The sequence below is a fragment of the Pipistrellus hanaki genome (genome assembly GCF_964339955.1).
Source record: "Pipistrellus hanaki genome assembly, chromosome: 15".
Taxonomy (NCBI): domain Eukaryota; kingdom Metazoa; phylum Chordata; class Mammalia; order Chiroptera; family Vespertilionidae; genus Pipistrellus; species Pipistrellus hanaki.
Genome location: NC_140517.1, coordinates 44,105,966 through 44,123,617, shown reverse-complemented (window position 1 = coordinate 44,123,617; position 17,652 = coordinate 44,105,966). Strand labels below are relative to the sequence as shown.

At 59.9% G+C, this 17,652-nt stretch overlaps 1 protein-coding gene across 1 annotated transcript; it reads right to left on the bottom strand.

The window, feature by feature from the left end:
- Window positions 1-4,471: 4,471 nt before the first annotated feature.
- CALM3 (calmodulin 3) lies at window positions 4,472-13,393 on the bottom strand. The gene is made up of 6 exons (XM_084906274.1): window positions 13,210-13,393; window positions 8,883-8,913; window positions 6,652-6,795; window positions 6,428-6,534; window positions 6,115-6,250; window positions 4,472-6,021 (listed from the first exon to the last, which is right to left on the bottom strand). The coding sequence occupies exons 1-6, from the start codon at window positions 13,210-13,212 to the stop codon at window positions 5,993-5,995; spliced, it is 450 nt and encodes a 149-aa protein (XP_084762400.1). The 5' UTR covers window positions 13,213-13,393; the 3' UTR covers window positions 4,472-5,992.
- Window positions 13,394-17,652: the final 4,259 nt, after the last annotated feature.

Sequence of the window (17,652 nt, the reverse complement as noted above, 5' to 3'; positions counted from 1 at the left end):
ACACTGTCCGCCAGGTCAGGGGTTTCAAACAACCCACCCCGGCCACCGCCGGCCTCCGGGGTGACTTGTCCCCCCGCCGGTGTCCTGGCCTCCCTGTCCGCGAGCCTCTGCTCACTGCCAAGGTCCCGCCCGGACGGTCCTGTCCGCGCGGACACTCCTCTGCTTCCAGGCTCCAGGGCTCCCACGGCCCCGAGGCCGAGGGTCAAGGGCCAACTCCCACTCACTCTGCGCAGCCACAGCGACAGCCGCGGTTTCCCCAGGGAGCCGTGACCTCCCAGCCGCCACCTCTGCGTATGAGCTCCTCCTTCCTGGAAGAGCGTCCCCTTCTCCATCCGCGGAAAGCACCAGGCCCTTCGCGGTCCTGCTCAGACTCCTCCTCCTCCTCCTCCTGAAGACTTCATCACCGCTGCAGGCACGCTGGCACTTTCCCACTCTGGGGCGGCTCTCCTGCAGCTGCCTGGCCGGACACGTGCTCGCTCAGCAGGCTCTCACAGAGGGCCGACTTCCCCGGTGCAGTGACACACAGCCCGGCCCTGCTCTCCCGGGGGACCTCGGGGAGGGCTTCCGGGAGGCACGAGGCTGGGAAGACAGTGAGCCAAGAGGAAGGTTTCTGTTGTGATCACAGCTCTGACGTTGGCCTTCCTTCTTTTTTTTTTTTTTTTTTTAAAAAATGTTTTTATTGATTTTTTTAAAATTTATTTTTATTTTTTTAATATATATATTTTATTGATTTTTTACAGAGAGGAAGAGAGAAGGATAGAGAGCCAGAAACATCGATGAGAGAGAGAGACACCGACGAGCTGCCTCTTGCACACCCCCTACTGGGGATGTGCCCGCAACCAAGGTACATGCCCTTGACCAGAATCGAACCCGGGACCCTTCAGTCCGCAGGCCGACGCTCTATCCACTGAGCCAAACCGGTCTCGGCGATTTTTTCTTTCTTTTTTTTTTTTTTTAGAGAGACGAAGGGAGAGGGAGATAGAAACATGGATTGACTGCTTCTTGCAAGCCCTCCCCCCTGGGAATCAAGCCTGCAACCTGGTCACGTGCCCTGACTGGGAATCAAAACAGTGGCCTTTTGGTTCACGGAACAATGCCAACCCACTGAGCCACACCGGCCGGGCAAATGCCTCCCTTCTGGAGCCTCTCATTCATTCACTGACTCAATGCAACCCCCCCTGAGCCTGCTCTGGGCCCGGGGCTGCTGTGTGCCTGCCGGGTGCAGCATGGCTGACTCGCCCATGATGCAGCGGCGTGACCACTTAACACTCACACGCAGCAAACACACAAAGCTACAAGCTAGACACGCACTGAGGGCGCACAGAGCATGATGTGTGAGAATTACTACGGGTGCCAGGCTGGGCTGGGGGTCAGGAAGTGACACACCAGGGGTGGATCGCTCTCCCTTGGAGGCTTTATTCGTCTTTAAGGTCATTTTATTTAGTCATTGTCTTCCTAGCTTGGGACTGACTTATGCCTAACAAGCAACACACCCTGGCTGCCGGCTGCAGTTGCCGCTCAGGGGGACTTCTGCAGTCATTGCCCCACCTGCTGGTCGCACTGGGAATGACATTGGAAGTGGCCCCAGAGCCACTGCTCTGGACGGCCACTGCCCTCAGGGAGGTGAGCGAAACCGGATGTCCCTCTCTTGGGCACCGGTTAGGCTCCTCCTGGCGTGTCCCCTCGTCCGGTCACTTTGTCAGGACAGGCTGCCGGCCGGGCCCGCGGGTCTGTGGGCCGGCCTGAGCTGGAAACAGTCCCCCTGCGTCTCTGCTTTGGGCTGAGTCAGCTCCCTGAGCCCATCAGAAGCTCCGAGTGCTCCGTCTTTGATTAATAAAGAATGGGATAGGGAAGTCATGATTTATTTAATCACTTGGCCTGTCTGGAAGTAAACGTTTTTCAAAACACAGCACCCAAGGGGGGGGATGATAGGCAGCAGCCATGTGGGCCCCGGAGGCGTGGGTGGCGGCGTGGGCATTGGGATCCGAACGATCGGGGGTTTTGAGGCCCAGCTCAGCGTTTCCAGGAAGTGCGGTGAGGGGCCTTCGGCGGCCCGGGTCCTCAGCCCCGCACTGTCAGATCCCTTACCACTGCCTCAGGCCTCACGCCTCTGCCACAGCACTGCCTCAATGGGGTTCAATCTGGCCTGGGTGGGAAATGAGATATCCAGAAAGTGTTTGCACAGCCCTCGGAGGTGTATATATAGGTAAAACTTCGTTAATCCTCAGCAGGGTACACTTTCCCACTGATTTTTAGGAAGTAGGGGTGGGAGACACAGAGAAACATGGATGTGAGAGACACATGAATTGGTTGCATTCCAGGGAAAGGAATCGAGCCTGCAGACAAGGTACGTGCCCTCGAGCAGAAGCAAAACCAGGACCCCTCCGTCTGCGGGCTGACACTCTACCCACTGAGCCACACCGTCTAGGGCTGAGGTGGATTTTTGTTTTTCTTAGGTAGATATATTTTTTAAATATATTTTTATTGACTTCAGAGAGGAAGGGAGAGGAAGAGACAGAAACATCAACGATGAGAGAACCACTGACCAGCCGCCTCCTGCACGCCCCCCACTGGGGATCGAGCCCACAACCCTGGGTGTGTGCCCCTGACCAGAATCGAACCCGGGACCCTTCGGTCTGTAGGCCGATGCTTTATCCACTGAGCCAAACCAGCCAGGGCTTAGGTAGATATTTTTAAAATATATTTTTATTGATTTCAGAGAGGAAGGGAGAGATAAACATCCATGATGAGAATCATTGATTGGCTGCTTCCTGTACACCCCCTAGTGGGGATTGAACCCACAACCTGATCATGTGCCTTTCACCGGAATTGAGCTCAGGACCCCTTCAGTTGGATGCTCTATCCACTGAGCCAAACCAGCCAGGGCTATTCTTCGTTTTGTAAACGGAGGCCAGAGAAGGGAAGTCACTGCTCCACAGAAGTGGCCCATGGCTTAGCGAGCACGCCCGGGCCCGGAGCCCGTTCTGAGGGTCACCAAAGCCCACCTTCTCTCGGCGACTCTCCCCCGGGCCTGGCTGCCAAGGCAGCTCCCATCTCAGACCCCCACGGCGACCAGGGACGTCACTCGCTGTCCCTGGGCTGCCTGAAGTCATCTTAGTTTAAAAATGATCATTTACTCTAAAACCGGCCAACCAGCCAGTGTGGCTCAGTGGTTGAACACTGACCCATGAACCAGGAGGTCAGGGTTCAATGCCCGGTCAGGGCACATGCACAGGTTGTAGGTTCGATCCCCAGTGTGGGGCGTGCAGGAGGTGGCTGGTCACTAATTTTCTCTCATCATTGATGTTTCTTTTCCTCTCTGAAATCAATAAAAATACAATATACTAAAAAAAACTTAAAAAGGGGGGGGGGCCCCCAAGCAGCTGGGGCCCTGGGGTTGGGCCCTGCCAGGCTCCCCATCCTCCAAGGCCAGGCGGAGTCCCTTCACCCCTCAGCTCCGTCTCCGTTGCCTCCTGCCCAGCCTGTGGTCAGTGTGAATGCGAGAGGCAGGTCTGCACAGGAGAAGGGTGCTGTGTGTGGGAAAAGCCCCACAGATTGTAACATCCCTCTCCTAGAGCACGGCTGGGCTGCAGGCCTTTTTTTGGGTAGAAAATTTTTATTTCAGAGAGAAAGGGAGATAGAAACATCATTGATCGGCTGCCTTCTGCACGCCCCCCACTGGGGACTGAGCTCGCAACCTGGGCATGTGCGCTGACCAGGAATTGAACCTGGGACCCTCCAGTCCACTCTCTGCACTGAGCCACACTGCCGGGGTGCAGCTCTCCCTCTGTCCCCTTACCTCAGGGATGCTAAGGAGCTGTCTGCAGTTTGCAGTTGCTCTGTGTTAGTTCTGTGCCCTCTCCAGCTCAGGACCACTGAGCACCTGCCTGCCATCGGCTCCCTCCGTGAACGCCACCCCTTCCCCAGGGGACAGAGACCCCCCCCGCCCCCCGTCAGGGCCTGACACTCCTCCTCAGTTCTTGTCTTACCGTCTGACGTCCTACGTCCCCCACCAGGGGGGGCTGGTCTCTGGCCCAGGTACACACCGGTGCTGGCCTGTGGTGGTCACTCAAGGCTGACCAGCCTTCAGCGATTGCGGTCCAGCTGGGATCCGGACTCTGACTCGGAATCCCTGTGGCTGCAGTGGCCAGGCCAAGTTTTTTTTTTTTTTAATATATTTTATTGTTTTTTTTACAGAGAGGAAAAGAGAGGAATAGAGAGCCAGAAACATCAATGAGAAACATCGATCAGCTGCCTCCTGCACACCCCCCACTGGGGATGTGCCTGCAACCAAGGTACACGCCCTTGACCGGAATCGAACCTAGGACCTTTCAGTCTGCAGGCTGATGCTCCATCCACTGAGCCACACCGGTTTTGGCCAGGCCGTCTCGAAGCAAGCAGGGAGCGAAGGCTCTTCCCGGCCAGGGCGGCGGGCCCCAGGCCCAGAAACCAAGATGAGGGCCAGAGCCAATCAGGTAGTCACTGTATTTTATTGGAAAACATTGATATATATTTTTCTTCACAGCTTGAACTGAACACAATATTGCCCGGTTTAAAAAAACAAAACAACCCAAACCCAAACACTCGGAAATGTCCACAGCTTCACGCCTGCCTGCCCTTCCCCTCAGCTCCGGGCCGGTCTCCCGCCCCGCCCCGCCCCCTCCCGGCCCCGGAGGCGGGTCAGAGGGTGGGCGACAAGATTCTCCAAGCTGGCAGGTCCCAGAGAAAGCCACGTGACCGACCTGGGGCAGGGGCACAGAAACGAACGGAAAAGGGAGAACGAAACAGAACCACCCAGACGACCCAGCTGCCCACGTTGACTCACTTGTCCCAGAGGCGAAGCCAGAAGCGAGGTCGCGGATCATGCTCTCCGCGGGGCGGGGGCAGGCAGGGGCGGGGAGGCGGGCGGGGCAGAGGCAGCGCACACTGAGGGAGCAGCCACGTCGCCAGGGAGAAGCTGGAGGGGCCGCGGGCCCACAAGTGTGTTTATTGCAGGTGCTTTTTCGAGAGCGTGTGGGGTGCATCTTCCCTCCCCACACCCTTCAGCTAGCCCGGCATGGTTTTCTGGTAAAACTGAACGTTCTCAGGGGCGTAAAGAAAGAAACGACAGTATGACCAGTGTGACAAAGCGACCATCCCCGCCCGGCCCCGGAGGGACCTCCTGTGGGCGGTCGGGTGGGTGCGGCGGGAGGGAGGTGGGGTGTTAGCACCAGGTATTTACAGAACAGCTGGCGATCGCGGTGGAAACTCTGGGAACTCGCAGGTCTGGGCAGGTACGGTTTGCAGAGTGGCCAATCGAGCGGTCCCACCCAGACCGGCGTCAGGAAGCCAATCGGGTGGTTTTGGAATATCAGCCAGTGGGTCCGAGTGCCGTCCCCGCGGTCCGTCCCTTTCTGAGTTGGCCCCTCAAGTGGGAAAAGAATGCCAGCTTCCAGACTAAGACTCCCTCTCACCCCCAACCCCCTCCGGAGCCACATCCACACCCACACCCCCCGTCCTCCGGAGCGCCTCTCAGCACCCCTGCCCCAAAGGCTGCTGGGATTTGCACACGGATCACAGGGCTGGTTGCATGCACAGACAAAGGCGAGCTTTTCTGCCTGGGTGCGGGCCGCGTCCCCTCCCGGGCAGGTCCCTGGACAGGGCTGGAAGCCATCCGGCACCCCAAATAAGATGACAAACAGAGGGAACAAACCAAACAGAGAGCCACCCGGGCAGGAGGAGAGCAGGGGCCCCCGGGGGACGGGGAATCACCGTGTAAAAGCCTCAGGCCCCGCAGAGGCCGAGGGGAGGGAGGGCAGGGCAGAGATGAGGGCGTGGGAGGAGACTCGGAGGAAGGAGAAAGAGCAGTCATGCAGCTTGGGACAAATCTTTTGTTGTTTATCAGACTCTCAGTCAATCGAGTGGTGTTTGCTAGAACTGGAACGCAGGGGAGTGTTGAAGAGAGCGCGCGAAGAGAGATCAAGAGAATGGGCATTGCCAGCTGCCCCGGCCTTCACTTTGCGGTCATCATCTGTACAAACTCTGCAGGGAAAGCGGGAGAGAGGGTCAGGGGGGCGGGGACGGCTGGCGGCCCCTCCGACAGGAGGACCCCGGAGCCCGACCGCGCCAGCTCACCTTCATAATTGACCTGGCCGTCGCCGTCGATGTCGGCCTCTCTGATCATCTCGTCCACCTCCTCGTCGGTCAGCTTCTCACCCAGGTTCGTCATCACGTGGCGCAGCTCTGCCGCGCTAATGTAGCCGTTACCGTCCTGGCGTTGGCACAGGAAAGGCTTTGAGCGGGAGGCAGGGGCAGGCGGAGGAGGGGCGGCGGGGGCTGGGGGCCTGGAGGCAGTGGCTCCGGGGCTCTGGCTGTGCCGTGCATCCGGGGCCCCGCCTGCCTGCCCCCGCCCGCGCCCCGAGCCGCCCGCCCGGGAGAGGCTGCTCACCTTGTCAAAGACGCGGAAGGCCTCTCGGATCTCCTCCTCGCTGTCGGTGTCCTTCATCTTCCTGGCCATCATGGTCAGGAACTCGGGGAAGTCGATGGTCCCGTTCCCTGCGGTGGAGAAGGCGTTGGGAACCCCTGGCCCGGGCCTGGAGGACCACAGCCCTGCCCGGGAAGGCCCTGTGCCCGCGGGGCGGGGGGAGGGGGCGGGCGGAGGAGGGGGCTCACCATCCGCGTCCACCTCGTTGATCATGTCCTGCAGCTCCGCTTCGGTGGGGTTCTGTCCCAGGGACCGCATCACCGTGCCCAGCTCCTTGGTGGTGATGGTGCCGTCCCCGTCCTTGTCGAAAAGGGAGAAGGCCTCCTTGAACTCTGGGGGCGAAAGGAGGAGTCAAAGCTGGAGGCCGCCGAAGCCCTGATGCTGGGATGCTGACTCCCTGGAGGTGAGGCTGTGCCCACCTACAGACACCAGAACCGCCTGGGGCTCCAGCCCAGGCCCCTTCCTCCCTTCTTCCTTCCGTCAGCACTTACTGAGCACCTGCCCCGCTCAGGGAGGACAGAGGGAAGGGGCCGGCTGTCCTACGATTTCACATTTTTTTTTTTTTTTTAAATATATTTTATTGATTTTGTACAGAGAGGAAGGGAGAGAGATAGAGAGATAGAAACATCAATGAGAGAGAGTCATCGATCAGCTGCCTCTTGCACACCCCCTACTGGGGATATGCCCGCAACCAAGGTACATGCCCTTGACCGGAATCGAACCCGGGTCCCTTCAGTCCCCAAGCCGACGCTCTATCCATTGAGCCAAACCGGTTTCGGCCGATTTCACATTTCTTATGGCCCCTGGACCGGCCCCTCCCTCAGAGGATGCCATGGACCAGTGTGACGGAGGGGATGAAGTGTGCCAGCCAAGGTCGGCGGGCGGGGAGGGAGGGGTCGGCGGGAGGGGAGGCTGCAGATCGCCTCCGGTCGGCAGTGTCCCTCGCCTGGTACTGCCAGCCCGCTCCCTGGGGCCCTGGGCCCGGCGCTCCGGCTTCCGGGGGAGGAGCGAGCGCCCGGCAGAGCTCAGCTGCCGGCCGGTGCGTGGGGGGCGGGGGCGGGGAGGAAGGCCGGCTGCCAGGCAGGAGGATGAGGAGCGGTGGCACCGAGTGGGAAGGCCACAGCTGGGGACGTCAGGAGCGGGAGGAGCCCATTCTGGCGCCTGGCACTCTACCCCAACCCCCGAGAGCAGATGCCCGCAGCCTATTCCCAGCGGCGTGGGCGGGGGAGGGAGGACAGTGCTAATGGGACGGGCGCGGAGGGGGGCTGGGCGTCAGGTGCAGGGGAGCCCTGGGCCCTGGGGAGATGGTCAGTCTCCTTGGGGAGGCCGGACCCCCCTCATTGTTCTTGGGGGCACGGGGGCTGCGAGTGGGTCACATGTGCGCCCTGAGCTCATGATCACGGAACAAGGCGGTCCTCTGGTGCCTCAGGGGGTCTCCGCAGCCGCTGGGGCTGACGTGTGGGAAGCAGGGTGCCCAGGACTGTCACCGCCCAGCCAACTGGACGGCAGGCTGCGGGCTGGGCTGCTGCGGCCGAGGGCCTATCTCTGACCCTCTCCCGCCTGTGCCGGCCGTGGCTATGGAGACCCGGGGCGGTCTCTGTCCTCAGGCAGCTCCGCCGGGGGAGAGCGGACCCGGAAGCCCACTCAGCCACACAGTTCCTGCAGCTGCGGCCGTTCCGGCCTTTCGGGAGGAGGGGGACACACAGGGAGGGACGAGGCGGGCCCTTGCTCATCTGTCCACCTGCACACAGGTACGGAGCGCCTGCACACACACACACACACACACACACACACGTACGGAGCGCCTGCACACACACACACACACACACACACAGAGCGCCTGAGAAGTGCTAGGCACCGAGGCCCCAGGGACCAGCTCCAGGGGGGAGGCCCAGCAGGTAAGGGCATCATAAAACAGTGCCCCACCATAAACAGTGACCTGACAGGAGGAAAGGAGGTAAACAGTGACCTGACAGGAGGAAAGGGAGGCTGTTTCAGAGGGATGAGGGCAGGCCTCTCCGAGGGGACTGGAGATGAAGCTGCTGCCCAGGCAGAGAACGCGGAGTGCTGCGTGCAGGGAGGTGCAGGGGGGGAGGGCAGCTGCTGGGCGGTCCTGACGAGGGACAGGGAGGCAGGAGCCCACCTGCTGAGCCGGACACACAGCTGGGTCCACCCGGCAGCCACTGAGCAAAAGGCCCCGGATGACCCGCAGCCAGGAGGGGTCTCGGCTTTGGCTGTCTGGTTAGTGCTGCCTCGGGCCCGTGGGGTGTGGTGCTACCGGCGCACGGGGTTAGAACACTGAGCACAGGCACCGCCCCAGCGATGGGCACACGGGTGTCTGTCAGGGTCACTCCCGCGGAGGAAGAGGTGGCTGGGCACGCAGAGGCCTTCCTGAGGCGGGATCGGGGGGCACGCTCACCTGCGATCTGCTCCTCAGTCAGCTGGTCAGCCTGGAAAAGCAGAAGGAGAAAGTCAGCCGCCGGGCTGGTGGCCACGACTACCCCCTGGCTCTGCCCGGCCCCGGAGAGCCAGCTCTGCGTGGCTGGGGGCACCGGGGCACACCAGTTAGGGCCTGGCATCAAGTCTGTGATTCAAGAAGCCGGGGACGCAGGTGGGCAGGACACCAGGCTGGCCCGACACGGGGCCCGATGAGATGCCAGCTCCGCGGGCTGCAGCTGACCCGCCCAGCGCAGGTCTGCCCGAGTCAGGGCTGCGCCGGGCCGGGCTGCGTGAAGGGAGCAGCTGCCCAGAGGCTTAACCAAGTGGCTCTGGAAGCTCCAAACCGAAGCAGGCCATCCTGGGGCAGGGCCGCGGCGGCGTCCGGGGCTCTGCTGGTTTCTGTGTCAGCTACTGGGAGGTGCTAAGTCCAGCACAGCGCACCCAACTGGCAGAGTCCCCCACGCGGCGGCTGAGCGCCGGCAGGAGCCCTGGTCAGGCTGGAGGCAGCTGCTCCCTCCCTGGCACACAGGATGGCACAGGGCTTCCTCCGCTCTGGTGCTTTTGGGGAGGAGGGACTGCGGCAGGCGGCAGCAGCGGTGGCAGAGGCTACAGGACTAACATCAGCTCCCGCTGCGCTGCAGTCTTTAACCCTCTGCAGCCTGGCTGCTGGGAGGCGGCCAGTGGGTGGCAGGCAGCGGCTGCTGCAGGCGGGGTGGGGGAGAGGCTGGGGTTTGGGGGCGGGTGGGGGAGAGGCTGGGGTTTGGGGGCGGGTGGGGGAGAGGCTGGGGTTTGGGGGCGGGTGGGGAGAGGCTGGGGTTTGGGGGCGGGTGGGGGAGAGCCAGCCAGGTGCAGGGATCCTGTGGGAGGACCAGGTGGGGGGCTGATCCTACGTTTAGCTCCATTTAGGCAGCAAAGAGGTCCATTTTCCTTGGCTTCTGTGAACGGGGCCAGGAAGGCACCACCTTCCCAGACCCCGTGGGTCCAGAGCTGCCCCCTCCCGGCTTCCGTTCACAATGAGGAGAGAGAGGCTCCAAGTCTGCGGCAGGCTCTCTGAGTGCCCACACCGATGCTAACTACTGCGTCTGCATTATGCTACAGAGGCGCCGGGCTTCCCGGGAGCTGCAAACTACCCCAAACCTGACCCCGTCCTAAATATTAGAAATGGCCACATTTCTTAAAACCGGTCTAAAAATTTCTCTCTCTCTCTCTCTCTCTCTCTCTCTCTTAAATCAAAGGGAAGGGGAATTTGAGGCCAAGCCCCAAATAGGCAGAATCTAAGGAAGAGGAAATCAAAGAGATGGTTACAGAGGAAAGATGTCTAAGGGAGGGGGAAGAAGGAAATACATGCACATTCTAGAAAAGTCCAAAGTCTAAACAGAGGTTCAGAGGCCAAAGGGAGACACTCTGCATTGCCTTAAAAAGACTCTCACCCTGACCGGTTTGGCTCAGTGGGTAGAGCGTTGGTCTGCGGACCAAAGGGTCCCAGGTTCAGTTCCGGTCAAGGGCATGCACCTTGGCTGCAGGCTCCTCCCTGGCCCGGGCCTGGTTGGGGTTTGTGCAGGGGGCAACCAATCGATGTTTCTCTCTGTCTTTCCCTCTCCCTAAAAATCAATGGGAAAATATCTAAGAATTACCGCCCCCATCCCCAAAAATACATATAAAAAACTTGGGCCCTGGCGAGTGTCCCTCAGTGGTTAGAGCACCAGCCCTCAGACCAAAGGGTCTCGGGTTCGGTTCCTGACAAGGGCACACACCTGGATTGTGGGTTCGCTCCCCACCCCGGTTGGGGACATGAGGGAGGCAAGCAGTCGATAGGGCTCTCTCACATCAATGCCCCCCCCCCCCAAGCAATGGAAAAAGCAGCTCAGGAGAGGATTAACATCAGACTCAGGCCCACGGCCCCTTCTCTCGCCTCTTGCCCTGGCTCTGGAGGGGAAAGGGGCCCGGGCTGATCCCCAGATCCCGCCACCTGAGGAGGCTGCTGGGGAACGTGAGACGGGAGGACGGGCTCTGGTTACGAGCCCAGGCGATGCCGGGGGAGGGGGGAGGAAGATGGAGAGCCGAGCGGCAGCCGGGGAAGAGGGCCGCCATGCCACCTGCTCCATCCTCTCCGGCCTCGCAGCCCCCGCCCCAGCCAAATCCCCCGCCCGGGGGTGCTGTCAGGGGCCGGGCCGGGGCCCTGAAGCTGGGCGGGTTCTGGAAGGAGCTGAGCGCAGAGGAGGCTGCCAGCCCGCTCCAGGCCGCTGCAAACAGGCGTGGCTCCGCCTGCGGCCGGTCAGGCCGGGACCCCCGCCCGCTGGGTGCAGGGCGCCCCGCTGGGTGCAGGGCGCCCCAGGGGTCCGGCTGCGGCCTGAGAAGTGGGGACCGTGCTCAGGGCGGCTTCCCTTTCCAGAACTGCAGATTCTAAGCTTTTACCAAAACTGCTTCTAAAATAAAGCAGCTGGGCTCCTGCCTCCTATTCCTCCTCCTGGGCTCCAGCAATGGGCTGGACGAGGAAACAGCGTGGGGCGGGGGAGGGAGGAGGGAGGCCGGCATCTCTCTGCCTCGCCCGGCCCGGGCAGCGCCCGAGCAGTGAGGTGAGATCAGAGACCGGGGCCGGGGCCCCTCACCGGCCGGGAGGAGCCCAGCTCTCCGGCCAAAGTCCGCTCCCAGCGCCTGGTCCTCCCAGCCCTGCGATCGCAGCCGGAGAGAGAAACCGGCGGGCCAGTGTGGGAGCGGGGCCTCCTGGCCCTTCAGCAGGCTCTGCGGGGACGGTGGGGACAGCGACAGGGGCCCCAGTCCGCGTCAGCGGGGTGAGACCTGGCCCACGGCCTCCCGGCCTGGCCAGGGAGGAGTCTGCGCCGGGTCCGAGGCCGGTCGGGGAGGCTGGGCTGGGAGGACGGTGCTGAGGGGGAGGGAGAAGCTGGCTCTCTCCGGGCCGGCGGTGGGAATGAGCAGAGGCCCGCTGTGAGGGCCGCGGGCTGAGGCAGGTGCCTCCTGAGGTCCTCCCGCCCCGAGGCCACGGAGCAGGCACGGAGGCCACAAGGCACCGCACTGTCATTTGTGCGAGCGAGCGAGAGAGCGGGGATTTGGGATTTGTGATGCGGAGCCGGAGGAGCCGGGGGCCCCGAGCCAGCCTCCTGCTGGGAAAGGCGGCTCTCCTGGGCTGCAGGGGCAGTGAGGGCGAGGCTGGGGCTTCAAAGGCTGGTTCAGCTGATGCACCCTCCGCCCCGATCCCCACCCCACTTCACGTGGCTTCAGTGCGCAATGGGGCCGGCACCGGCCCCTTCTTCCTGGAGGGGGCCCCCCTCCTCCGCAGAACCCCTCCCTACCCACTGTGCAGCCCACTCCCCACCCAGCCCCGGCCGTCTTTGTCCCCGCTTCTCCCTGGAGACTCCCCGGGAGCGAACCCCCCTCTGCCTCCCGGCCCAGACCCACCCGCTGTCACTCATCGCCTCCGCCCACCGCCCCGCCCAGGCCTCCCCCACCTACCTCTCTCCCGGCACAGCTCCGACTCCCGGGACCCGAACCCAACGCTCCGCCCTTCCCCCAACCCAACCCAACCCAACCCCCCTTCCTCCATCAGCAGCCTCAACCCACTAGTAACCCCACAACCCTTTCTGGCTGCCTCCAAATCACTCATGCACCCCCCCTGCCCCCCTTTAACCATCACCCCGCCCCCCCAACCGCAACCCTTTCCATCCCCGCAGGCTCCGGAGCATCCTTTAACCTCCACGGCCACCCACCCCGGCCCTGCCTCCTGCCTCCTCCACCCTCTGCAATGCCGGTCCCCGGAGAACCCCCTCTCTGTCCTCCAGGGTTTGATGTGCTGAAGTCACCCCCATCCCCACCCAGGCCCAGCGACCCCCTCCCCCGCGCCTTCTAGGGGAGCTCCCCAGCCCCCAGCCTCCTCCTGCATCCTCCCGGGACCCAAAGCCCCCCTCCCTCCGGGCCCCAATAGCCTCCTTCCGGCCAGTGATGCTCAGCTCGACCCCCCGGGGTCCAGCACCCGCATGTCTGAGACCTAACGCCTCATCCTGGGTTCAAAAGCCCTTTGGGGGACCCACCCGTCCCCTCGTTCCATCCTGGGTCCCAATGCCCCCCTAGAGGGCTCGGATGCCCGTTTTTGGAGTCTCAACCACCCACACATACCGCTCCGGGTTCCAATGCCCCCGATGGGGAAGCAGAAAGGGGATCAGAGGCGAGCGCCCGGGCCCGGGGGTCCCCCCAGTCCGGGGTCCAGCCGCCCTCTTAGGGGGTCTTGCTCCGCGAGGGTCGATTCAGAGCCCCCCCCTCCCCCGCCTGGGCAGCCCCCTCTCCTCACTCACCATGGCGAGGCCGGGGTGTCCGGGGCGCGGGGATCAAGGTTCCTCCGGCGGCGGCAGCAGCTGCAGCAGCTCGAGCTCCACCGCGCGTCCGCGCCTCCACTCTCAGTGCCCGCAGCGCGCGCCGCCGCCCGCCCAACGGTCCCCCAACGGCCGCCGCGCGCGCCCCGCCCGCCGCGCCGGCCCCGCCCCGCCCCGCCGCGCCGGGCCACGTGCGGCCGCACTGCGCCTCCCGCGGATCCCTCCGCGCCCCTCTCCGCGCCGCCGCCGCCGCGCGGGCCCCGCGAATTTCCCGCTTCCGCCCGCCGCAGGCCCGGGTTTGCCGCCGGCCGCGCACGCGCGCGCGCGCACCCGCCGCGGGACTACTTTCCGTCGCCGCGCGCCCCGCCCCCTGTACCCTCACCGCTCCCTCCCGGCGGAGGGGCACGGTGGGCTGCGCGTTACGCGTCCCTGTGAGAGCCGCGCCGCTATTGGGCCCCGGCCACGGCGGAAATGAGAGCGCGGCTGCGATTGGCCCGGCCTTCCCTGCAATGCGTCAAACTGGGAAGAGCCACTGCGGGGTGGCGCGGGGGGGGGAAACCTGAAATGTGTGGCCGCGTGGAGCGGTCGAGGCGGGAAGAGATAAGGAGAAATCGCATTTGTTTCTAGAGAAACAAATCATCATCTTTGTGGCTAGAATGGCAGACGACCGGGGGGAGGTGCCAGGAACTTCTCGGATCCCTCCCTCTAGCAGATGGAAGATGGTGCAATCCAAAAGGCAGTGGCCTGAAGTCCCGCCCCCAGCTGGGCCCGGGGTGTTGGAGGGTCTGCAAGGTTCTGCCTTCCCCTCCCCACCCCACTCCGGGGGGCAGGTGTCTGCGTCCTGAGATGCACCCCGCGGGTGGCGGGGCTCCTTTCCCCGCTTCGCTCCTGATCTGTGAAATGGGAGCCGTCCCCACACAGTCTTTAGGAACAGGGAATTAATTTAGCCCATCATTCACTAAGCATGAGCTGGGCGCCTGCTGTATGCAGGGGCCTGTGCTTAGCTGGGCTTTGGAGACCACACTCTCCTTCCTCTTTCATTCCTGAATCTTTCATTCCTTGTTCCAAGGTGCCAGCAATAAGAGGGAAAATAATTAATGATAAGGTTAGCCAAGACAATTTGTTTATTGGAGCTCAGAAACGCCACCCTCCTTATCTATACTAATAAAAGGGTAATACGCTAGTGAAACCAGATATCTTCTGGACATCCTTCCGGAAAAAGCCACGGTGGTGAGGGGCAAGGCAGAGGCGGTTAGGGGTCACCAGGCCAGCAGGGGAGGGCAGTTAGGGGATACCAGGCCTGCAGAGGAGGGCAGTTAGGGGCAACCAGGCCAGCAGGGGAGGGCAGTTAGGGGCAACCAGGCCAGCAGGGGAGGGCAGTTAGGGGCAACCAAGCCAGCAGGGGAGGGCAGTTAGGGGTAACCAGGCCAGCAGGGGAGGGCAGTTAGGGGCAACCAGGCCAACAGGGGAGGGCAGTTAGGGGTGACCAGGCAGGTAGATAGGTGAGCAGTTAGGAGCCAGCAGTCCCAGATTATGAGAGGGATGTCTGACTGCTGGTTTAGGCTGATCCCCAAGGGGTCCTGGAATGAAGAGGGTGCAGCCTGGGCTAAGGGGACTGCCACCGCCCCCCCCCCCCCCATGAATTTCATGCACCAGGCCTCTAGTTTAGAATAGAAGCTGCCATTCAGTTACAAGCCCTTCCTCTCCTCACCGTGATTGGCTGAGGGATGGACAAGTGAGTCAAGCTGGACCAATCATTATGTCCCACTCACAGCCAGTGAGAGTCTTTTCCGCATTTTTTGGATTTGGATTTTGGGCACAGGAAGCCTTTTGCTTTTGGGTGGTGGTGAGGCTGGGAAGGAATGAGTGCAGAGCTCTCTGAGGCGGTGGTCCTGCCCGGAGGAGAGAATAAAACTGATCTGGGGGGAAGCAAAGACAGGATGGTGTGAGAAAGTCCTATTGCTAGTCACTTCCCAGGGTCCAGGGCTCCAGAGGACGCCTGCACCCCAGCATGCCAGAATCTTGGGTACACGAGCCTCTGAAAGTCCTCTTTCCTTTGAGTTGAATTTGTCACCTGCAACCAAAGAATTCCATTAAAATTATAATCGTAATGCAAATATCTGTGTTTTCCGACGGTCTTAGGCTCTATAGCAGTGGTTCCCAACCTGTGGGTCGCCTAAGACCGTCGGAAAACACAGATATTTACATTACGATTCATTAGCAGCAGCAACGTTACAGCTATGAAGTAGCAATGAAAATCATTTTATGGATGGGGTCACCACAACATGAGGAGCTGTATTAAAGGGTCTCGGCATGAGGAAGGCTGAGAACCACTGTCCTCTGGGCTTGTTACTTCCATTTTCCACCCAATGAAACAGTTTTATTGCCACTGGAATTTGATCAGACCAAACAGGTGAAAGAATTTTTTTTGTGTGTGTGTGTGTGTGTGTGTATTTGTGTGTGTGTGTGTGTGTTTTATATTTTATTGATTTTTCACAGAGAGGAAGAGAGAGGGATAGAGAGTTAGAAACATCGATGAGAGAGAATCATCAATCAGCTGCCTCTTGCACACCCCCTACTGGGGATGTGCCCGCAACTAAGGTACATGCCCTCAACCGGAATCGAACCCGGGACCTTTCAGTCCGCAGGCCGACGCTCTAGCCACTGAGCCAAACCTGTCCTGGCTGTTTGTTTGTTTTTAAAGATAGGCAGAAATGGTCCTCTTAGAAATATATTTTTTTAATTTTATTTTTAAAAAATATATATTTTATTGATTTTTTACAGAGAGCAAGAGAGAGGGATAGAGAGTTAGAAACATCGATGAGAGAAAAACATCGACCAGCTGCCTCTTGCACACCCCCTACTGGGGATGTGCCCACATTCAAGGTACATGCCTTTGACCAGAATCGAACCTGGGACCTTTCAGTCCGCAGATCGATGCTCTATCCACTGAGCCAAACCGGTTTCAGCTTAAAAAATATTTTTATTGATTTGAGAAGAAGGGAGAGGGAAAGGGAGAGAGAGAGAGAAAGAGAGAGAGAGAGAGAGAGAGAAACATCAATGATGACAGAGAATCATTGATCGGCTGCCTCCTGCACGCTCTATACTGGGAATCGAGCCCCACCCTGGGCATGTGGGAGGTTAGCCAAGACAATTGGTCTGTTGGAGTTCAGAAACACGCTGTGCACCCCCCCCCCCCCAATTTAGAATAGAAGGGAATCGAACTGTGACCTCCTGGTTCATAGGTCCATGCTCTTTTTTTTTTTTTTTTAATTAAAAAAATTTTTTTTTGAGAGAGAGAAGAAAGAGAAACATTGATCGGCTGCCTCCCATACCTGCTCCAACCAGGGCTCGAACCTGATACCTGGGTATGTGCGGTGACCAGGAATTGAAACCGCCACCTTTCGGTGCTCCAACCCCCTGAGCCACAGCTGCGAGGGCTGGCTTTTCTGCTCTTGCACAGAAGAGTGCCGTGGCTTGGTCACACAGAGGAGGTGACTCGGGATTTGAACCCAAGCAGTCTGGCTGAAACCCCACCCTCTTCCACACCACCTGCTCCCTGTGGCAGAGACTGTGTTTGTCTGCCACTGTCCGCTTCCCTCTCTTCCAGACGTTGTGCTGGGCACTGCCGCATCGAATGGAAACTCCATTTGCCGACCTTTCTGCAGTGAGAGGTGGTTACTAGGTGTACCGGTGAATAATGCGGGTTTTGTATTAAAAGAAAACATGATAATTTCAAGAAAAACATCAAAAGTGCTTTATTCAAAGTAATGTCCATCGCTAGCTATACATTTCCCCCATCTTTCAGGTAATTTGCGGATACCGTCCCAATAGAACTTTTCTTATTTAAAAAAAATATATTTTATTGATTTCTTACAGAGAGGAAGGGAGAGGGATAGAGAGCTAGAAACATCGATGAGAGAGAATCATCGATCAGCTGCCTCTTGCACACCCCCTCCTGGGGATGTGCCCGCAACCAAGGTACATGCCCTTGACCGGAATCAAACCTGGATCCTTTCAGTCCATAGGCTGACGCTCTATCCACTGAGCCAAACCGGTTTCGGCAGAACTTTTCTTATTTTGAGGTAAACCATTGAGAGACCCAATTTTCCACTTCTTCGTACGTTTTGAAGTGTTGCTCAGAAAGTGCCTGTGCCACCAATCGGAACAAGTGGTAATCTGAAGGTGCAAGGTCTGGTGAATACGGCGGGTGGGTTCATACTTCCCAGGCAAGATCTTTTAAGTGTCTTTCACTGGTTTTGAAGTGTGTGATGGTGCATTATCATGCGGCAAAATTACTTTGCCTTGTCTTCTGGCCCATTCTGTTCATTTCACGATCAAAGCGTGGCTCAAGTGGATTATTTGTGTCAGTAGCGATTATTTTATGTTAATGATGACTCATTTGTTTCAGCCCTTTGTATTCTG

What these genes read in the sequence shown, in the direction of transcription:
- CALM3 (XM_084906274.1), bottom strand. An exon ending in CCTTCCGCGTCTTTGACAAG is followed by an intron (nt 6,251 to 6,427) that starts GTGAGCAGCCTC and finishes TGCCAACGCCAG; the next exon opens with GACGGTAACGGCTACATTAG. An exon ending in CGGCCAGGTCAATTATGAAG is followed by an intron (nt 6,022 to 6,114) that starts GTGAGCTGGCGC and finishes CTTTCCCTGCAG; the next exon opens with AGTTTGTACAGATGATGACC.